This window comes from Artemia franciscana, chromosome 5 (genome assembly GCF_032884065.1).
Source record: "Artemia franciscana chromosome 5, ASM3288406v1, whole genome shotgun sequence".
NCBI lineage: Eukaryota > Metazoa > Arthropoda > Branchiopoda > Anostraca > Artemiidae > Artemia > Artemia franciscana.
The window spans coordinates 37,687,506-37,711,429 of NC_088867.1; the positions used below are offsets into that span (position 1 = coordinate 37,687,506).

At 35.8% G+C, this 23,924-nt stretch overlaps 1 protein-coding gene across 1 annotated transcript in view; it reads left to right on the top strand.

The window, feature by feature from the left end:
• Positions 1–1,318: 1,318 nt before the first annotated feature.
• The window catches only part of LOC136027370 (juvenile hormone esterase-like), a 64,009-nt gene continuing 41,403 nt past the window's right edge, over positions 1,319–23,924 (top strand). Inside the window, exons 1-2 of the mRNA XM_065704551.1 lie at positions 1,319–1,764; positions 4,796–4,933. Of these exons, the coding sequence (XP_065560623.1) occupies positions 1,579–1,764; positions 4,796–4,933 (324 nt within the window). The 5' untranslated portion in view covers positions 1,319–1,578. The remainder of the gene's footprint in view (positions 1,765–4,795; positions 4,934–23,924) is intronic.

Below are 23,924 nucleotides of genomic sequence, written 5' to 3' on the forward strand. Positions count from 1 at the left end.
TAGATCCCGACTGGATCCGGTGACATTAAGAGCAGTTGGGGGGAAACCTTAAATATTGGAAAAGGCTTTGAGCGGAGAGATCGGGGTGAAACTTAGTGGGTTCAAATCAGACTCGAAGGGAGGAATATGCACAAGTCATTGATACGTGATTGACAAACTCGAATCGGATCCGCTCTTTTTGGGGGAGTTTGGGGGATTTCTAGTGCTTTGGCGAGTTCAGTGCTCCTGGACGTGCTAGGACGAAAAAAATTGGCTGGCATGTCAGGTATCTGCACAAATTGACTTGATAACAGTTGTTTCACAATTTGACCATCTGGGGGGTATGGAGGGAGGGGAAGTCGTCAAAATTTAGGTATGTTTATCTTACGAATGGGTGATTGGATCTCCATGAAACTTGATAAATAGAAAGATCTCATGTCAGAGATGCTTCATTTTTAATTCTGATCGGATCCTGAGACCTTGGAGGGTTGAGGGAGGAAACGGATATCTTGGAAACTGGTAATTATAAAAACAGCTTAGATTGGAGAGATCGCGATGAAACTTCATGGGAAGAATACGCATAAGTTGTAGATACATGATAGACATAACCAGATGAGATCCAACCTCTTTGGGGGAATAGGAGGAATTCCTAGTGCTTTGGCGAGTTCGGTGCTTGTTGACGTAATAGGACGATGAAAATCGGCAGATGTGTCAGCGACCTGCACAAATTGACTTGAGAATAGTCGTTTGCCCGATTCGATCATCTAGGGGGATGGAGGAAGAGGAGATCGTGATAGTTGAGGTACATTTATCTTACGAAAGGGTGATCAGATCTTAATGAAACTGGATATATAGAAAGATCTTGTATCTTAGACGAATTTTCAATTCGGATCAGACGACTATCACATTAGCTCTCTAAAAATGTTTTGATTTTCCGTTAATTTACATTCTCTTCCCTACCTCAAAATGTAAGTTAATAGACCCATCTACAACTACAAACACGACCTTAATCTTGAACAACGAACAGCAAAACCGAAAACTCTAGTACCGAGTCTAATTTTAAGTTGCGGCCTCATCACAAGTGCCATATGAGGTGTTGTTGTTCAGCCAAAAGCCGTATGAGCTTTTGGCTCTTGTTTAAATAGACGGGCATTTAATCTTTTGTTTAATATGATTTATGATTATGATGAAATACTGTTTTGCAGTCATTGGGCAATATCTTGGGAACTAGTGCTTCTCTGTGATGGCTATAATGGGTTCAATGCAAATTACCGGTAAAGAATCGTTAACTTATCTGCTACAGAATACTAGTCATATTTTTGGTTTGTTAGACTATAGGCTATATTTGTCCATAAATAAAACATTTAATAGCTTCAGCCAAATTAGACATATTAGGATACATATTTGACTTTCACTCAATTAGAATCTGCTTTCCGTGGCTAACAATTAATCTTGTCAAATTCAATTCAAACCGCAGATCAGTTTCATTGAACCAAAGTGTGTACAAACTGATTACTGTATCATTTTCTTTATCTATTTATATAGGAAGAATATTGAACACTTTTTTTTATCTCTTTCTTCTATTGGTCTTGGAAAGATATGTTACATTTCAATTTCGCTATTTTTCTCTCGATTATTACTATTTCTGCTTGTAATGAAATTGTGAACACAAATGCTGGCCTTGTAAGAGGATCTCTGTGCAAAAGTATTCCAGACAGCAAGGAATATTTATCATTTACTGGCATACCATATGCTAGGCCCCCAGTAGAGGACTTGAGATTTAAGGTAAGAATATCGTTTTTAGATTTACCGTATTTGACTTCCATCCTAAGTAAGAAAAATAACACATACCTAAACTCAAAATAAATCATTGGTGTACATACAGTTTACAATACATGTCTAATTTTTATCTTAGTTTTTTTTTAAACGATTTATTTGTAAACTATCAGGTAGTTTGGAAATCTTGTTCACATATCTGATCCATCAAATCTTCTACTTAGAAGTTTAAGTTCACCCATATAAAAAATGGAAAAGGTAAGAATTGTATATCATCCAAAGAAAAGAGCGATGTTGGCACAATGTATATATATATATATATATATATATATATATATATATATATATATATATATATATATATATATATATATATATATATATTTTTTTTTTTTTTTTTTGGTCTTAGCTTCTTTTTATCGAGTTGTACTTTCTTTGTACACTCCTTCTTTGAAGGAGTTGTCGTAGAAATTTCGAAAAAGGCTTATTTGACTGGAAACTAAAAGGGCTAGTGTCCTTTTTTAACAGTCAAAACTGATCGGCAGGCAACTCACCCCCTCCCACGCTTGACTGCAAAATAGAGGCATCCTTCTTTGAAAAGAGAGTTTCCTATCAAAAATTACAAAAAGTTAGGTTTTAATAGTTTGGATGTTATGAAATTTGTTTGGCCCGGTGGCAACCCTGCTTGAGATTGTCTGTGCAGGATTTCGACTCGTGTTGATAGAAGAGCATCACAAAGTGCTAAAAACCATGCTTCAACCAAGGTAGGCCAAGGATGGCACAAAGCCTCCATTGAACTGGAGCTCCCAGGGACTTCTTACTGTCTGTGTTTAAAATGGCATATGAGCTTCAATGTAGACTTGAGAAAATGTGTTAGTCCTCGTTCTGCACTGGTTCTGGGACCATTGCTTTTCCTAAGGTAGATAATTTAGTTTATTTAAAGGATATCAAAATTACAGCTTTACAAGTTAAAACGTTAATAAATAACTGAATCAATATTTTAACTGACGACTTCAGACGCTTTGAACTGGACTGAGCTTCAAAAACTTATATCCCAGGAGTAAGAAACATGAAATTCGGTGATATAGAACTTAGCCACTGAGGTAAGAGGGATGTAGTATATAGACAGGGAAAAGGGCTCATGATGAACGAGGAGGCTGTAAAGTCTTGTCTAGATTGGTAAAGTATTAATAATCGAATGCTAGTTGCTCATTTTATGACTAAAGAGTGCAGGGTATCAATCATAGTATATATACCCCTGTTGGACCGACATAGTAGTGTATCAGATGAGATTTACTTACAGCTACAAGAAAAAACAGACAAGGTCTATTTTGATTCTTCTGAAGGCTGACAGAATGAATGAATGATGCTAGGATATATAGGAGTGCTGTTATCAACAATTCGTGGGAACAAACTGTAAGTAAAGAGTTATGTGGCTCAATAGTTACCAAAACGATAAGAACCAGAGTTTTGGTAACAATAGATGAAAAGAATAGAATTTTGATGAGTATTCAGAATATATGAAATTTGTCAAATTTAATGTTACCCTTCAAAATTTACGAGCCTGAGAAAATTTGGCCAATTTCTAAAAAAGGAAGTAAAAACCCTAAAACACCAAGTGATCTTAATGAAAATAACGCCATATAACGCAATAACGCCATTCAGCACATAAAAAAAACCTTACTGTAGAGGCTTCCTATACACAAGGATATGGAACTTTGCATTTTTTACAGGAAAAAGTATTCTCAAATGCGTGTTTTTTTTTTTTGGGGGGGGGGGGGTTTACCCTGGGGTTATCGTATCGAACCAGTGATCGTAAACCATTTGAAGAGGGCTCATTTGATGGAAAACCAAAAGTTCTAGAGCAAACGTTAGGTGACCAAAAACATTGGATTGCAGCAAGCCCCCCTCCCATTCTCATTTTTTCCCAAAGTCGCCCGATCAAAATTTTGAGATAGCCATTTTTTCAGCATAGTTGAAAAATCTAATAGCTATGTCCTTGAGAATGACTTGTCCCCCTACAGCACCAGGGAGAAGAATTCAAGCTGTAAGCTTTGCCTATTGTTTACATATAATTAAATAAAAAAAACAAGTTTTTTCAACTGAAAGTAAGAAGCGATATTAAAAGTTAAAACGAACATATATAAATCTGTATATGAAAGGGGCTGTTCCCTCCTCAACGCCCCGCTCTTTACGCTAAAGTTTTTTTTTATTGTTTTAAAAGTAGAGCTGCGAGAAAGAGTTACACTTTAGCGCAAAGAGCAGGGTTTTGAGGAGGGAACATCCCTCCTTTGAGATAGCTAGGGCACGTTCTGTGGATTATCGATGAAAAACTACCAAAAGTTGTCCTTTTTGGTCAATCATCTAGGGCTAAACGAAAAGAATTTCGTTCATGGTTGGGGTGGGAGGTTGTCACAAGGATAGATTTAGGGGAAATCGAAACTTCCTGGGAAGGTGTAAAAAAGGAGGCTTTGATAAAATGGGATGGAGGATGATCGTTCGTAGCTGTTTTGGCCTCAAGCGCCTTGGTGCTGCGGTGAGTTATTAGTAGTAATGGTATTAATCGTTCACTATGTTACTAAACACCAAAGACGCCTGATTAAAGCCTGATTTTGGACACTTAAGCAAAATAATTTAATATTATACTTTTTTACGGTAGTCACCAAACTGAAATAGGAAAAAATACTAAAAAGGCAGTTCACAGAAATAGGTTTTTAGTTTCCACAATCACTAAAGGATTTGTCAAGTTTCAGAAATGAAAAAACGCAACCGGTGAACAATTAGTTTAGAACTAAAGCCTGGACAAAACTACCTTGACATGATACTGCATATGAATTCAGATTAAATGAACACAAAATAAAACAACCTAGAACAAATATTGTCAAGAAACTACAACAATCAAAAACACAATTAATTAACCAGTTTTTTACTTTAAAGAGCACAAAAATTGTGTTTTAAAGGGCAAAAAAATCACCTTAACTAAGAACAGATCCAACGATTGGGCTCGCATACATTTCCCTAAATAACTTACTTTTTTCAGGACCCTGTTCCTGCCAAACCCTGGACTGATGTTCTTGATGCCACAAAACCTGTTCCAAAATGTTTACAGTTTTTGTATCCAACGACTAATATTGAAGGGCAGGAAGATTGCTTGTACTTGAATGTGTACACCCCAAAGGTAAAGACTTGTGCATTTTTGATTTGCGCATTTCTGTTCTTTGTTAGCTGTTTCAAATTAAATTTTTGAAAATAATAAAAAGACTCAAGACTGTAAAAATCTACGAAGGTCTACAGTTAAATTAACAGATATTAAAACAGATAGAAAAGGGTTCCACCCCTTCTTCCAATCTTAGATTCTTAACAGTAAGTTTTGGGTTATTTTTGTTTTTATTTTGCCCTTATAACTTCTCTCTGTGTATTTCATACCCTTATGAACTTCTGTGCACTGAGGACGAGTCGGGCGGTAAAATATTTGCATATTTAATCTTCCTCCTTTTCAATGGCTGGAACTATCCACGTCAATCTACTTCACAATTTATTTTATTTTGCCATGCATAGTTATCTTCGGAATTATTAGCTCCGGTGGTCTCAGAAATTATTGACTTAATTCTTGACTAAAGTTTTAATTTTTGTTCCAATCCGTCAAGGACGACTGGTCGAACACAGTTTCTGTTGATATATATATATATATATATATATATATATATATATATATATATATATATATATATATATATATATATATATATATATATATATATATATATATATATATATATATATATATATATATATATATATATATATATATATCTTTTCAACTACGTAAAATTTGCGAATATACAACATTCTTTGCTGTCCCATTGTCTGTGCATATAAATAGATTGTCAGGTTTACCGACTCTTGAACATGCAACATATAATGGTCCATGGGAAAACAATCCGTATTCAGATCTATACCTCATGATTCTAATGATTGCCCTTGAGCTTTGTTGATGGTGATTGCTAATCGACCATTCCCTGTGTTTCCGTCGTCATTTATATATCCCCCTGCGGCCCCGGCGTCCCCTTGTAGTTGTGTCCCTGTGTCCCGGTCGTCATTCATATTCCCTGTGTCCCGGTCGTCATTTGTGTCCCGGTGTCCCAGTCTGTGATTTCTCTTTGAGTGTCCCGGGCGTCATTTATTTTCCTTGTGTCCCGGTGTCCCTGGTTGTCATTTGTGTCCCGGTGTCCCGGTCTGCATATACATTCGTTTTTGAATTGGTCTTTTTTTTAGTTTTTAGTTTTTTACCTTTTTTTAGTTTTTTTAGTTATACCTCATGATTCTAATGATTGCCCTTGAGCTTTGTTGATGGTGATTGCTAATCGAACATTCCCTGTGTCCCCGTCGTCATTTATATATCCCCCTGTGCCCCCCGGCGTCCCCGTTGTAGTTGTGTCCCTGTGTCCCGGTCGTCATTTATATTACCTGTGTCCCGGTCGTCATTTGTATCCCGGTGTCCCAGTCTGTGATTTCTCTTTGAGTGTCCCGGGCGTCATTTATTTTCCTTGTGTCCCGGTGTCCCGGTTGTCATTTGTGTCCCGGTGTCCCGGTCTGCATATACATTCGTTTTTGAATTGGTCTTTTTTTAGTTTTTAGTTTTTTACCTTTTTTTTAGTTTTTTTAGTTATACCTCATGATTCTAATGATTACCCTTGAGCTTTGTTGATGGTGATTGCTAATCGACCATTCCCTGTGTTGCCGTCGTCATTTATATATCCCCCTACGGCCCCCGGCGTCCCCGTTGTAGTTGTGTCCCTGTGTCCTAGTCGTCATTCATATTCCCTGTGTCCCAGTGTCCCAGTCTGTGATTTCTCTTTGAGTGTCCCGGGCGTCATTTATTTTCCTTGTGTCCCGGTGTCCCGGTTGTCATTTGTGTCCCGGTGTCCCGGTCTGCATATACATTCGTTTTTGAATTGGTCTTTTTTTTAGTTTTTAGTTTTTTACCCTTTTTTTTTAGTTTTTTTAGTTATACCTCATGATTCTAATGATTGCCCTTGAGCTTTGTTGATGGTGATTGCTAATCGAACATTCCCGGTGTCCTCGTCGTCATTTATATATCCCCCTGTGCCCCCCCGTCGTCCCCGTTGTAGTTGTGTCCCTGTGTCCCGGTCGTCATTTATATTACCTGTGTCCCGGTCGTCATTTGTATCCCGGTGTCCCGGTCTGTATATACATTCGTTTTTGGAATGGTATATGATGAAAAAAATTTTGTATTTTTCCCTTTTTTTATTCTTAGTTTTTTTTTTGGTTTTTACTTTTTTTTAGTTTTTTTAGTTTCTTTTCTTTTTTCTTTTTAGTTTTTTTTTTATTTTTATTTTTTTAGTTTTGTTTTTCTCCTTTATTTTTCCTTTTTTTCCTTTTTTTTCTTTTTTAGTTTTTTTTTAGTTTTTTAGCTTTTTTAGTTTCTTTATTAGTTTTTAGTTTTTTTTTCTTTTTAGTTTTTTTGTAGTTTTTACCTTTTTTTTATTTTTTTTTTTATTTATGTCCTGGTCGTCATTTATACTCCCTGTGTCCCGGTCGTCATTTGTGCCCCGGTGCTTTGTTGATGGTGATTGCTAATCGAACATTCCTTGTGTCCCGGTCGCTTTCTCTTTGAGTGTCCCGGTCGTCATTTATATTCCCTATGTTGTTCGGTAAATGACGACTTATACTTATTGACGACATGACTGCCTGTCCATGGATTATTCTTTATGGTTGATTGTGTGTGGCTATGCTGTTTGACCTATGTGATTGTATGGATGAGTAGGGTTAAGGCCTCATTCAAGTGCTGGTCTATATTAATCACTAATTTAGGAAAACAGTCTTCCTTTTCTCCTTCTGTTTTTTTTTTTTTTTTTTTTTTTTTTTTTTTTTTTTTTTTTTTTTTTTTTTTTTTGTGTTTGTGTTTGTGCTGTAGCATTGGTGATTTCTCTTTTCATGATATATATATATATATATATATATATATATATATATATATATATATATAGATATATATTTTTAACTACGTAAAACTTGCGAATATACAACATTCTTGGCTGTCCCATTGTCTGTGCATATAAATAGATTGTCAGGTTTACCAACTCTTGAACATGCAAAATATAATTGTCCATGGGAAAAACAATCTGTATTCAGATCTATACCTCATTATTCTAATGATTGCCCTTGAGCTTTGTTGATGGTGATTGCTAATCGAACATTCCCTGTGTCCCCGTCGTCATTTATATATCCCCCTGTGCCCCCCAGCGTCCCCGTTGTTGTTGTTTCCCTGTGTCCTGGTCGTCATTTGTGTCCCGGAGTCCCAGTCTGTAATTTCTCTTTGAGTGTCGTGGTCGTCATTTATATTCCCTGTGTCCCGTTGTCCCGGTCGTCATTTTGTCCCAGTCGTCATTTGTGTTCCGGTGTCGCGATCTGTAATTTCTCTTTGAGTGTCCTGGTCGTCATTTATATTACCTTTGTCCTTTTCGTCATTTGTGTCCCGGTGCTTTGTTGATGGTGATTGCTAATCGAACATTCCTTGTGTCCCGGTCGCTTTCTCTTTGAGTGTCCCGGTCGTCATTTATATTCCCTATGTCCCGGTGTCCCGGTCGTCATTTGTGTCCCGATGTACCGGTCTGCAATTTCTTCAGTCGACAAACATGACGTCAGTCGACACACAAGCATGACGTCACTCGACACACAGGCACACAGACAACACCTTCGCGCCACCCCAACACCTAGTTGGTGGGGGCGCTCGGCGCCCCCCCCCCCCCGAGCCCCCCGCGCGCGAAAGTCGTTACGCACCATATTAGTTACGTGCCATTGTAGTTGTGTCTCTGTGTCCCACCTGTGAAAATAGATAAAAGAGAAAAGATTTCTCTTTTCGTTATAGATATATGTTTTTAACTACGTAAAACTTGCGAATATACAACATTCTTCGATGTCCCATTGTCTGTACCTATAAATAGATTGTCAGGTTTACCGACTCTTGAACATGCAACATAAAATTGACCATGAGAAAAACAATCCGTATTCAGATCTATACCTCATTATTCTAATGATTGCCATTGAGCTTTGTTGATGGTGATTGCTAATCGAACATTCCCTGTGTTCCGGTCGTCATTTATATTCCCAGTTTCCTGGTCGTCATTTGTGTAACAGTGTCCAAGTCTGTAATTTCTCTTTGAGCGTCCCGTTCGTCATTTATATTCTCTGTGTCCCGGTCGTCATTTGTGTCCCGGTGTCCCGGTCTGTAATTTATCTTTGAGTGTCCCGGTCGTCATTTATATCTCCCGGTCGTTATTTGTGTCCCAGTGCCCCAGTCTGTAATTTCTTTTTGAGTGTCCCAGTCGTCATTTATATTCCCTGTGTCTCGGCTTTTAGTTTTCTTTTTCTCCTTTATTTTTCAGTTTTTTTCCTTTTTTTAGTTTTTTTTCTTTTTCAGTTTTTAGTTTTTTTTTCTTTTTAGTTTTTTTAGTTTTTACCTTTTTTTGTTTTTTTTTAGTTTTTTAACTTTTTTAGTTTTTTTGTGTTTTCTTTTTAGTTTTTTTTGTAGTTTTTACCTTTTTTAGTTTTTTTCTTCTTTTGTATTAATGCTAAAGCCAAGGTTCAAACCTGGAGCCTCTCGGACCTAGAACCTGAAACATAACGCTTAACCAACTCAGCTACTTCGGCTTGAATTCATTCGTTTTGAGCAGCTTCCTCGGGTGTTGCCATCGTAGGTTCTTCAGTCATTTTACAATTAGAAATTTCTCTTTCAACGATCTTCTTACAATTAAAAATTTGTCTTTGAACGATATTCTTAAATACCTGTGTCCTGGTCGTCATTTATATTCCCTGTGTCCCGGTCGTCATTTGTGTCCCGGTATCCCAGTCTGTAATTTCTCTTTGAGTGTCCCGGTCGTCATTTATATTCCCTCTGTCCCGGTCGTCATTTGTGTCCCGGTCTGTAATTTCTCTTTGAGTGTTTTTTCTTTTTAGTTTTTTTTTAGTTTTTTACCTTTTTTCTTATTTCAGTTTTCTTTTTCTTCTTTATTTTTCAGCGTCACTATGAAATACATATCGCCGAACCTTTGTTTTTTTAACTAAAATCTGGTAGGCATTGATGACCTTATCCAAGTCAAAATTCCAAAACCAATCATCATCGCTATCATTTTCAGTTTTGATATGTTTTGACTCTCGCTGTCCAGGTGGATTTTCATCTAACTGCGCGGTGTTGAGTTCTTTAGCCGCAAGCCTGTTTTCTTGCTGTTCTTGTGATTCCTCGGCACGCTTTCTTTTCTTACTTTCTCTATCAGTCGCAAAGTTTTTGGCATAGACTCTTTGAGCAGCTTCCTCGGCTGTTGCCATTGTAGGTTCTTCAGTCATTTTACAATTAAATATTTTTCCGTCCACGATCTTCTTACAATTAAAAATTTGTCTTTGAACGATTTTCCTAAATACTTTTAGCCTTCTTTTTTCACTTTCTCTTTTAGCAGCGAGTCCGGTTTCGCGTTGCTCTTGTGATTCCTCGGCATGCTTTCTTTTCTTATTTTCTCTATCTGCAGCAAGTTTTTTGGCATAGACTCTTTGAGCAGCTTCCTCGGCTGTTGACATTGTAGGTTCTTCAGTCATTTTACAATTAAACATTTTTCCGTGAACGAATGTCTTAAATACCTTTAATGACGTCATCGTCATAATGACGACATGACGACCTGATGATTGCAAATGCTAATCGAATTGGGAATTGCAATCTTTTAAATTGAAAATGAAGATCCGTTGGAATCATGGGAATGGGAGGAATAAAGGCCCTGTCAAGATTATGGCCTCTATTACGTTTTCCATTGTTTTTTACGGCAAGTCGCGTGCCATTGCAAAGCTTTGGTGGGTTGATATTTCTTAACAGTATTATTGGTACGCCTGTTTTTAGTTGTAGCACGTGTGGTGGAAACCCTGAAAGATCCACGGAATTTAAAAATTCAGATGGATAATTAACCGCCTCATTTAGTTCCAAAACTGTGTCGACTGACTTGTAAAGGACTGCCTGGTCTCGAATCTTGGTCAAAACGATATTGTTGATTTCGTGGACGTCTATATTTTTGGGTGCAAGAATCGCTCTTTCACTTAGCCATTTATTATTTTTATAATTGTTTAGAATATTCGGAAATACTTTTCCAATCAATTCATTTTTGGACGTCACTAAATTACAGAATTCAGCAGGTAGTTGTATACATCCTGAAATTGAGTCTACTGGGAGCTTTCCGTTTCCAATTGCCAGCAATTGATCTGAAAATGTTTGACCAGAGTCATAGTTTTGCAATCGGACACGCATATTTGTAGTTAATTTTAATATTTTTACGTGTGCCCATAAATTAGAATTTTTCAGGCAAGCATTCATTTCGTCTGCAGGGGTTGATCTAGGTATTATAGGTAACGTTTGCCTGAAATCTCCCGCAAGCAATATTAATGTGCTGCCAAAGGGTTTCGAATTCCCTCGCAAATCTTTCAAACATTGATCCAGAGCCTCAAGCGATTTTTTGTGTGCCATTGTGTACTCGTCCCAAATAATAAGTTTGCATTGCTGCAATACTTTACCCATCCCAGATGATTTGGAAATATTGCACGTGGGAGTTTCTGTAGAATGCAAATTCAGAGGCAATTTCAAAGCGGAATGAGCAGTTCTTCCACCAGGCAGAAACGTTGCGGCTATTCCGGACGACGCAATTACCAACGCTATATAATTTTTTGATCGAATTTTTTGATAGATCACTCGTACTGTAACTTTGTTCACGATCCAATTCTACACATGTCGAAACAGCAGCGGTACGATTAGGTGAAGGCATTCCCAAATCCTGAAGAGGTTTTTTTGCCATACATACGCACAAATCTTCTATAATAACTAAAGTGTAGTTATAAATTTCTGATGTAAAATCAAAAGTCATATCTGACGTCTCTAACCGTTTTCGATGGAGTATATCTTCAGACATTTTTGATTTATATTTTTCCCATAACTCTGTAGGAGCTGATGGAGAGCAAGTTGTTAGTATGATGCCAAACAATGCACGAATTTGACTTGGAATTGACGTTTTGCACGCGTCATTGATGCAGTTATCCCAGTTTTGGTCATTCTCCAATAAATTCAGAGCTTGGCATACACTACGGTAAGTGTCATGTATAGTACCGTTTACAGTTCTCAAATACTCAAAGGACGTCGGACCGGGTATATTCACCAAAAGCAGGCGTAGAAAGAAGCATTCATGTTGATTGGGGTAAACGGTGTAGAGTCTTCCTATCGTGGTATCTTTGAAGATGGTAGGTTGGCCGTCGACTGACTTACCCTGTTTTTGACGTTCAAAATACTTTATTTTTAGTATTCCACGTGTAATACGAAGGCACTTCAGTATACAGCAGCTTTTTTGCAAAAGAATCATTTTTGCATAGCGAAAAGAAAGCAGTTAACTTTGTATCCGGTGGATTCATGGCTCTTTGTTGCACGTTGGATTCTGAAAAATAAACACGTTGAACATTCTGTAAATGGACCGCTAAGTGAACATAAGCTTGACTACATTCATGTATCGGAAATGAAAGAATTCGCCAAACAGCTTCATTACTGCTTATGTATCTTCCAGCCTGATATTGTACAATTTCGTCGATATCTTCGATTTCGGACTGCAAGCCAAAACCTGCCATGTTACTGCCTTTGTTGACGTATTTACATATGTATTTGATTGCCTTTACGGAGTTACAGTATTCAACGTTTATGTGTGCATTAAATGTTTTTGATATTAATGGGGAATATGGAACAACCCACTGGTTATCTACTTCGATGGTGGTACCGTTACGCTTCTTTATTATTGCTGTTTTACCGCCATCTTCAGTAGATCTTATTCTACATTGTGGGTAACCATCATTGCCAGTAATTTTGTTGGATACTAAAAGTCGAGGATATTGCTTTGTGCACCTTCCTATGGCCATGCATGGTGAATTTCGTTCAGTGCACCGCAAGGTCCATGTATCATATTTTTTACAACAATATCATATAACCCCTTATCGATATTTCCATCATGTATTTCAGCGGAAATCACATCATCAATTTCGTTAGAAGTAATTTTATAGTGTAACCAGATTAGTATATGTGCGTGTGGCAAACCTCGTTTTTGCCATTCTACTGAGTACATCCAGCATCGCACTGACCCTCGTTTAATGTTTTTTTCTTTTCGAAATAAAGTTTAATTATCAAATTAAATAAAAAAACAAGTTTTTTAAATGAAAGTAAGGAGCGAAACACTTCAAGTTTTACTATGTAGTTTATCAGTGATTTCAACTTTTGACGGAAGACACGGGCCGTAATGTCATGTCTATGAACCACCGATTGTCCTTGAAGTAAAAGCTGCTGTATCTCGTCCCAAGATTGATTACATGTAAATGTAATAAATAAATCTGGACGACCATAGAGACGAACATACGCAATAGCATCTTGAGCATATTCATGCATATGACGGGGACTGCCAGCATATGACGAAGGTAAAATCGTTAATCTTCCAACGTTTGTGGTATTACCGTCATTTACAACCGCATCTCGCAAATGAATGTATTGTTCAGAGCGGAGCTTGGTCTGATTCAGAAGGATATATAGCAAACGTTCTGATTCAATTTTTGCATACATATCAACGATGTATTGGTGAAACAATTGACGGCATTTTAAAATATAATTGTCTTCATCCTGCCGAATCATTAGTCTATAGGAATAATAATGCATTACACTGCATTTCTTATTCATTTCTTTGTTAGTGGCTGGATTCATCAACTTAATATTAAAGTGATAGCCGTCGGCTCCATCCCAAAAAATGATAGGATATTGTAGGGCATCGTAGCATCGATGAGTTTCAGCAATTCTTACCAACTGAGCGTTCCGCTTATGAAGAATAATATCTCGAGGTAAAAACTGTTCACCGACCATAACGATTGCCACTTCGTCGATAGTTGGAGCATTGTATCTATGCACATGTTGGCCAGGAGGTGCTTTGTCAGCGGAAATAACAATTTTTTGCGTATCAGTAGGCATCAAATCGATGGCTGTTTTGAACAGACGCACTAAATTATTATTTTCATGGAAAAGATGTTGCAATTAGGAAACGATTGTCCTTTCAACGTTGGGAGAAATTTCGCAACGTGCATTTAATTCAGAATTTCTATCACTGATGAAGTACAATTGTAAAAATTTATGATTCTCGCCTGAGAATGGTAGAAGGGACCCTGCTCTATGATGAATTTGCCCTTTTACTTTGAAAGTAGGCATAAATTGATCTGGATTTTCGATTTGGGCACCAAACGAGGTCATTTGGAAACATGAGTTATATTTTCTGATCTGTGATAAAAACGCTTAGATTGCTGTTCTTGTGATTCCTCGGCACGCCTTCTTTTTTCACTTTCTCTTTTAGCAGCAAGTCTGGTTTCGCGTTACTCTTGTGATTCCTCGGCACGCTTTCTTTTCTTACTTTCTCTATCAGCAGCAAGTTTTTTTACATAGACTCTTTGAGCAGCTTCATCGGCAGTTGACATTGTAGTTTCTTCAGTCATTTTACAATTAAACATTTTGCCGTGAACGAATGTCTTAAATACCTTTAATGACGTCATCGTCATAATGACGACATGACGACCTGATGACATGACGTCACCATGACGACCTCATGACATGACGTCACCCGACACACAGACACACAGACAACTTATTTATATATATAGATACTAGCTGTTGGGGTGGCGCTTCGCGCCACCCCAACACCTAGTAGGTGGGGGCGCTTCGCCCCCCCCCCAAGCCCCCCCGCGCGCGTAAGTCGTTACGCGCCATAATAGTTACGCGCCATTGTAGTTGTGTCCCTGTGTCCCACCTTTGAATATAGATAGATATATATATATATATAAATTCAAATCCTCCCTTAAAGTTGTGACCTATTCAGCTCGTTTTTTGGCCAGAAACATCAGTATGCCCGATTGAGAATAAACACACAGATATATATATATATATATATATATATATATATATATATATATATATATATATATATATATATATATATATATATATATATATATATATATATATATATATATATATATATATATATATATATATATATATATATATATATATATATATATATATGGTTTTAACTACGTAAAACTTGCGAATATACAACATTCTTTGCTGTCCCATTGTCTTTGCATATAAATAGATTGTCAGGTTTACCGACTCTTGAACATGCAAAATATAATGGTCCATGGGAAAACAATCTGTATTCAGATCTATTCCTCATGATTCTAATGATTGCCCTTGAGCTTTGTTGATGGTGATTGCTAATCGACCATTCCCTGTCCCGGTGTCCCGGTCGTCATTTATATCCCCCTGTTTCCCCCGGTGTCCCCGTTGTAGTTGTGTCCCTGTGTCCCGGTCGTCATTTATATTCCCTGTGTCCCGGTCGTCATTTGTATCCCGGTGTCCCGGTCTGTATATACATTCGTTTTTTAGTTTTGTTTTTCTCCTTTATTTTTTTCCTTTTTTTTTCTTTTTTAGTTTATTTAGATTTTTAGATTTTTTAGTTTTTTTATTAGTTTTTAGTTTTTTTTTCTTTTTAGTTTTTTTTGTAGTTTTTACCTTCTTTTTAGTTTTGTTAGTTTTTTTTTTACTTATGTTCTGGTCGTCATTTATACTCCCTGTGTCCCGGTGCTTTGTTGATTGCTAATCGAACATTCCTTTTGTCCTGGTCGCTTTCTCTTTGAGTGTCGTCATTTATTTTTTTCTTTTTTAGTTCTTTTAGTTTTTACCTTTTTTAGTTTTTTTTAGTTTTTTAGATGAAAATTTTTTTTAGTTTTTTCCTTTTTTTCTTTTTAGTTTTTTATTGGTTTTTACCTTTATTTTAGCTTATTTTTCAGTTTTTTCCTTTTTTTATTTTTTTTTTATTTTTTTTAGTTTTTTACCTTTTTTTAGTTTTTTTAGTTTTTTTAGTTTTTTAGCTTTTTTACTTTTTTTTATTAGTTTTTAGTTTTTTTTGTAGTTTTTGCCTTTTTTTAGTTTTTTCAGTTTTTTTTTTAGTTTTTTATTGGTTTTTACCTTTATTTTAGCTTATTTTTCAGTTTTTTCCTCTTTTTTTAGTTCTTTTTAGTTTTTAGTTTTTTTAGTTTTTTACCTTTTTTTAGTTTTTTTAGTTTAGTTTTTTAGCTTTTTTATTTTTTTTTATTAGTTTTTAGTTTTTTTTTGTAGTTTTTGCCTTTTTTAGTTTTTTTAGTTTTTTAGCTTTTTTCATTTATACTCCCTGTGTCCCGGTGCTTTGTTGATTGCTAATCGAACATTCCTTTTTGTCCTGGTCGCTTTCTCTTTGAGTGTCGTCATTTATTTTTTTCTTTTTTAGTTCTTTTAGTTTTTACCTTTTTTAGTTTTTTTTAGTTTTTTAGATGAAAATTTTTTTTAGTTTTTTCCTTTTTTTCTTTTTAGTTTTTTATTGGTTTTTACCTTTATTTTAGCTTATTTTTCAGTTTTTTCCTTTTTTTTAGTTTTTTTTTTATTTTTTATTTTTTTTAGTTTATTACCTTTTTTTAGTTTTTTTAGTTTTTTAGCTTATTTACTTTTTTATTAGTTTTTAGTTTTTTTTGTAGTTTTTGCCTTTTTTTAGTTTTTTCAGTTTTTTTTTTTAGTTTTTTATTGGTTTTTACCTTTATTTTAGCTTATTTTTCAGTTTTTTCCTTTTTTTTAGTTTTTTTTAGTTTTTAGTTTTTTTAGTTTTATACCTTTTTTTAGTTTTTTTAGTTTTTTTAGTTATTTAGCTTTTTTATTTTTTTTATTAGTTTTTAGTTTTTTTTGTAGTTTTTGCCTTTTTTTAGTTTTTTTAGTTTTTTAGCTTTTTTATTAGTTTTTAGTTTTTTTTGTAGTTTTTGCCTTTTTTTAGGTTTTTTAGTTTTTTTGCTTTTTTATTTTTTTTATTAGTTTTTAGTTTTTTTTGTAGTTTTTGCCTTTTTTTAGTTTTTTCAGTTTTGACGTCACCTGATCCAGTTTTTTCAGGTGACGTCACCTGATCCATCCACAGATCCACACACAGACAACTTATTTTTATATATATAGACCAGTTTTTTCAGGTGACGTCACCTGATCCATCCACAGATCCACACACAGACAACTTATTTTTATATATATAGATAGATAAACCGATCTGTATCAATTGACCTTATACGGATAATTTCTAGAGATTCTGATTAGAGTTCTGATGTTTGTAACTTTTTATCATTTTAATTTTCCTCAGTTCCATCTCCCTACATTATTAGCCTGTTCTAAGAAAATATTCAGTACTAGCTGTTGGTTTGGCGCTTCGCACCACACCAACACCTAGTTCGTGGTGCGCGCAAGTCGTAACTTGCCATTGTAGTTGTGTCCCACCTGTCAATGACGACCGGGACACAACAATATGGACAACATATTGTTGTCCATGGGAAAACAATCCGTATTCAGATCTATACCGCATTTTTCTAATGATTGCCCTTGAGCTTTGTTGATTGTGATTGCTAATCGAATATTCCCTGTGTCCCCGTCGTCGTTTATATATCCCCTCTGTGCCCTTCCGGCATCCCCGTTGTGGTTGTGTCCCTGTGTCACGGTCGTCATTTATATTCCCTGTTTCCCGGTCGTCATTTGTGTCCAGGTCGTCATTTACATTCCCTTTGTCCCGGTCGTCATTTGTGTCCCGGTCTGTAATTTCTCTTTGAGTGTTCCGCTCGTCTTTTATATTCCTTGTGCCCAGGATCCCGGTCTGTAACGTCATAAAGTCTTCAATGGCTCTGGTGGTGCAGCCACTTGAGGAAGTTTAACTTTTCCTGAGGCGCAACACATTCCCATTGTTTCACCATTAAATTTCAAGGCCTTGCAATAGAGACAAATTTTAGACATAGTCCCGATTTGAACATATCTACTCAAGCTGTAATCATCGACTCGGATATACCTGAATGCCAGGCGATAATTTTGACTTTGCTCTTGTGATTCCTCGGCGCGCTTTCTTTTGGCATTATCTCTTTGAGTCGCAAGCCTGTTTTCATGTTGTTCTTGTGATTCCTAGGCACGCTTTCTTTTGGCATTTTCTCTTTGAGCCGCAGGCCTTTTGGCATTAACTCTTTGAGCAGCTTCCTCGGCTGTTTCTTCTGCCATTGTAGGATTTATACTAAAATTTCTCTTTGAACTCTTTGAGCAGCTTCCTCGGATGTTTCTTCTGTCATTGTAAGTGCCTTCTTTAAATCGCTTTCTTATATACTTATAATGACGTCAAATACAAAGCCTTTGACGTCATATACAAAGCCTTTGATGTCATATGCAAAGCCTTATATACTTATAATGACGTCATATGCGGACAAACAAACACACATATGCGGACAAACACAAAACATGGACAATCAAACAAACTTACAACTTATTTTTATATATATAGAAGATTAAATGTGTAAAGACATTTTAGTAAATTTTTCGAGACAAAAGAATGAGAATGTAGTTTTTGATTACACTAAATTCCAAAAACTGTCGAAAATAAACCCAGCTTTAAATGGGAAGCGTTTAATTTATTTGTTTTAAATACTATTAAGACAAATAAACAGTAACGAACTGTTTGGCTTTAATACCAATAGATATACCAATAGAATTTTAATACCAATAGATATATCAAAGAATCGGTCTATTATGCTGATTCCAAACATATAAGTTTCATTTAAGTTTAGTGTTAGCCGTCAAAGGCTGTGAGTCCGAGAAGAATTGTCTTATTTTTAAGAAAGGGGGAAAATGCCCCTTAAAAGTCAAAGAATTTAACAAAAATAGCATCTTCAGATTAAACATACCACAAAAGTTGATTGTAGAGGTTTCAACCTCCTATAAAATTGTTAAATTTTCTATTTTTGCCAGAAGAAGCATCACGGATGCTTGTTTATTTTTTTTTTTTTTTTTCCCCAGGGGTCATCGTATCAACCCAGTGGTCATAGAATAATGGTGGAGGGTTCATTCGGAAAGTTGAGTCATTCGGAAATGGTAGAGGGCTCATTCATCATAGTTGAAAGGCCCTAAAACTAGCCCTTTGAATATAACTTGCCCCTCACGCACCAGGGGAAACGTCCTTAAGTTATAAAATATGGCCATCGTTTACGCATAGTATTTGTTAATGAGAAGTATATATACATTTGCGGATAAGGGGGCCAAATTTCATTCTGGGGGTTTTCTATGAAAAAGGAAGTTTCCAGGGGGTGAACTTTTCAGGAGAAATTTAGCAGTGGGGAAATTTGCCGTGATTTCCATACAAAATTATTTTTATATCTAGCTTACTCTCTTCTGTCTCAGTTTCACGTGTGGAGATGTTAAAGGTGATTGTCAGGGGTAAATTTTTACTGGGATTGAATTGTCTTGGGGATGATTCCGTGGGAGAGTATTTTTTCATGTAGGTGCAGCCGGATTTCCTGGCATTATTTAAAAAAGGTCAAAAATTAAATAGAAAAAGTTTTTTTTAAACTGTAAGTAAAGAACAACATTAAAACTTAAAACAAACAGAAATTGCTAAGGATATAAAGGGGGCTGCCTTTCCCTCGCTCTTTATGCTAAAGTTTGAATTTCGTCCCGATTCTTTAAGAAAGACTCCTAAGACGAAAAACTCATAAGACTCCTAAGACGTTTAGTTAGAAAAATAAGAAGCTTATTTGAAAGTACTAAAAAACATTGTGCCCACATCGCTCTTTACTTAAGTAGCATTATTACGCTAACTATGCTTATAAATTAATTTTTCTTATCCATCTATATATGGATTTTTTATTATGTTTGATCTTTTCTCAGGGGCGTCAATTCACGGAAGCGTTAGCGGGAAGGACAAAATATGGATTAAAAAAAACTAGGGGTATTTCCGTTGTTAAGGCGATTTTTAAACAAAAATATCGGAAAAGGCTCTTTTCAATGAAAATGACCTAAAATGATATTTTCAATGTTTAGGGAAGGGGACAATGTTTAGGGTTTAGGGTTTAGTGGGAAAAGCTCAGTTTTAATCCTTTCTAAATAATTTTAACAAGTTCTATCATTTTTCACATCAAAAACCAATTAGTATGTTGTCCGTGACAGAGTAACAGTTTCACCAACTGACCAGTCACTTTTATCGACTAATTTGGGTGGTATTGCTACTAAAACAAGTTAATTTTATTATTTTTACTGACTGAGACTGATATTTTGTCATCGATTTCACGTCAAATATTTCTATATCTGGGCGTCATCCTTTCTTCCATACATGATGTCCCTTATTCATGGTACGGAATGTACGGTCTAAATTTTGTTATTTTAAATTTTGTTAATTTTAATCAATTTTCAATTTTGTAATAGAGCCAAAAAGCCTTGTGATGAGTTTGATCGAGCGATCTTGTTCACGATTTCAGTTCGAGGGAGAAGGGGAGACAAAAAACTTTAAAAAATCAAACTTAAATGACAACCTGTTTAACCTGATTAAAGGCAACCAGTCCCCTCCCCATGCCATTTTCACAAACCTGTCCTCCTCACAGACATCAAGGTAGATTTTTAAATATTCATTTTGTTCAGAAATGTCAAAGAGTCCAATAGCTATACAAGACCCTAATGGCTTCTGGAAATTAATTTGCCCAATATTCACACAAAGGGTTTTTCATTGGGAAAGGGAAAACGGTCGACTCTTGTCGGGTCCAGAAAAGCCAAAGGTCTTAAAATGAAAATCTGGTGAAGGCTAAGGGTGGTACTTACTTAAATTAAATGTCACTCTGTCTATCCAGGTTATTGAAAGAGTTATTGGATATGCACTGAATTTACAATTGGAATGTATTTTAGGAGGCTCTTGGGTTGCAAAATCAATCATTACGCAAAAGGTCTTCATTTATACGCTATTAAAGGTAAATCTTTCGAACTAAACTTTATATGGAGGGAGGCATTACCCTGGGTAAACAAGACATCATTAAACACTGACCACAAGTAGGAAAGATTGAATTTTACTTTTAAAACTCCAAGAACAAAATGCTCCAGGTAGCAGTTGCCATCACCTCTCCCATTTCAGAGAAAATTTCTTATTGATTCCTAAGATGCCCCACCTGCTTTTTCTTTTCTGTACCGGTAGGTATGTCAACATAATCTATTGCCCTAAATAGAAAAAGGTTTGTTGCAATGGGAGGAGTGGCGTCAACCACCGGCATCATTAGTGACGGCAAGAGCAAAAGTGTTCCAGGGAATCAAGAGGAAATGAAGATTAATTTCTGAAGTGAATGGGCCAGTCTGAAGTAGTACTGTCTCCGGAATTGGACGGTTCAACACAGTTTTTTATTCAATTAAAAAGTATTCGTTATCTCAGAGTTCTCACTTGACAGCTTGTGGATGAGGGCCTGAGGCCTTGGTTGTAGATTTTTCTTGTACTGAATTTGACGTCAACATATTGACTCTTGGCTTTTTTTTCATCAAGGTCCTGGATTTTCGGATCGATATTCCTCTTTTTCTAAATTGAAGAAAAAAAATAAAGGGAGGAGTTAAATATACTTTTCCTAACCTAAGGGCAGGCTTATAGTTTTCCTATTCTTTTTTTTTTGTTCAATGAAGATTTTAACGTAAAAGTTTATTTTTGTTGACCTTTCATAATGAGCTACGCGAGTTCTGCGTCAAACTTGCAACGACAAAACGCAGATAATTCACAGCGAAATATAATGTAATGCTATCAAGGAACAGATTCAAAATTGTGTTATTCGATTTATGTATAATGCAAGTTTTGAGGGAAAAATTGCAAATTTGCCCAAAAATGACAGAGACTGAGGTATAAAAAGCTCCTTGATTAAACCCCACCAAAAATCATAGGGAATCAATTAGTGACGCCGTCAATAAGTAATTCAGCAGAAGTATCTATTTTAAGACCAATTAAATTTATGTTTTAATATCTACTCTTAGCTGCATGCTTTACACATTATCAACAAATGTTAAATTTCTTCTACTGGACTATTAAAAACACCGCATTCCTACTTTCGTTCTGTCCACTAGCCAAGCAAAGTTAGGTTATCTGTTTGTTCAACTAGTTATAGAAATAAATCCCTGATTTGCCAAATATCAAACAGTTCGTGGTAACGAACTGTAGTAAGGAGCGACCCGGCTCAATAGTAACCAAAACTCTAAAAAATGGAATTTTGATACCAATAGCTACATCAAAAGAATCGCATTTTAATGCTGATTCTACATATATACAAGTTTCATCAAGTTTAGTTTTACCCATCAAAAGTTACGAGCCTGAGAAAATTTGCCTTATTTTAGAAAATAGGGGGAAACACCCCCTAAACGTCATAGAATCTTAAAATCACACCATCAGATTCAGCGTATCAGACAACCCTACTGTAGAAGTTTCAAGCTTCTTTCTATAAAAATGTGGAATTTTTTATTATTGCCAGAAGGCAGATCACGGATGCGTGTTTATTTGTTTTTTTTATTATTATCTCAGGGGCGATCGTAATCGACCCAGTGGTCCTAGAATGTTGTGAGAGGGCATAATCTAACGGAAATGAAAAGTTCTAGTGCCCTTATTAAGTGACCAAAAAAATTGGAGGGCACCTAGGCCCCCTCCCACGCTAATTATTTTCCCAAAGTCAACAGATCAAAATTCTGAGATAGCCATTTTGTTCAACGTAGTCAAAAAGCCTTATAACTATGTCTTTGGGGACGACATACTCCCCCACAGTCCCCGTGGTAGGGGCTACAAGTTACAAACTTTGACCAGTGCTTACATATAGTAATGGTTGTTTGGAAGTGTATAGACGTTTTCAGGGGGGATTTTTTGTTTGGGGAAGGGGTTTAGAAGAGGGGATATGTTGGAGGAACTTTCCATAGAGGAATTTGTCATGGGGGAAGAAAATTTCCATGAACGAAGCTCAGGATTTTCTAGCATTACTAAAAAAAACAATGAAAAAATAAATATGAAAAAGTTTTTTCAACAGAAAGTAAGGAGCAGCATCAAAACTTAAAACGAACTGATATTATTACGCATATGAGGTTCTCACCTCCTCCTAATACCTCGCTCTTTACGCTAAAGTATTTTTAGTAATTTCAACTATCTATTCTACGGATTTTGTGATTCAGGGGTTATTCTTAATGAATTGGGACAAAATTTAAGCTTTAGTGAAAAGAGCGAGGTACTGAACAGGGGGTGAACCCCCTCATATATGTAATAAAAACATGAGAATACAAAAGTTCGGTACGTAAGCTAATTTATAAGTTACGTATATCTTTTACTAATAAAAACATTCGTAAAAAATTAAAAGTTCTAGTTGTCTTTTTAAGTAAACCAAAAAATCGGAGGTCAACTAGGCTTCCTCCCCAGTTCATTTTTTTCTCAAAATCATTCGATCAAAACTATGAGAAAGCCATTTAGCCAAAAAAAAAAAAAATGCAAATTTCGTTTTAATTATTCCCCTGCAGAGAGCCAAAATCAAAACATGCATTGATTCAAAAATGTTCAGAAATTTAATTAAAAAAACAAGTTTTTTTAACTGAAAGTAAGGAGCGACATTAAAACTTAAAACGAATAGAAATTACTTCGTATATGAAAGGGGCTGCTTCCTCATCAACGCCCCGCTCTTTATACTAAAGTTTTTCACTGTTTTAAAAAGTAGAGTAGAGAGAAAGAGTCAAACTTTAGCGTGAAGAGCGGGGCATTGATGAGGAAGCGGCCCCTTTCATATACGAAGTAATTTCTCTTCGTTTTACGTTTTAATGTCACTCCTTACTTTCAGTTAAAAAACGTTTTTTATTTAATTTATCACAGGAACGACAATAAATGAAAACTTTGTTGTTGATGAAATGGACGTGAGCAGCTTACGCTTAGAATTGAGCAGCCGAGACGTGTCTCTACAATGAAGACACAACACATTGCAGTGAAGACACAACAAAGATAAATTAAATTGAGAAAGGCTTTACTGTAATTAAGTAAAAAAAACAAGCTTTTTTAAATTAAAGTAAGGAGCAACATTAAAACTTAAAAAAGCAGAAATTACTCCGTATATAAAAGGGGCTATTCCTCCTCAACGCCCCGCCCTTTACACTAAAGTTTGACTCTTTCTTTTAACTCTACCTTTTAAAACAGTAAGAAACTTTAGCGTAAAGAGCGGGGCGTTGAGGAGGAAAAGCCCCTATTATATACGGA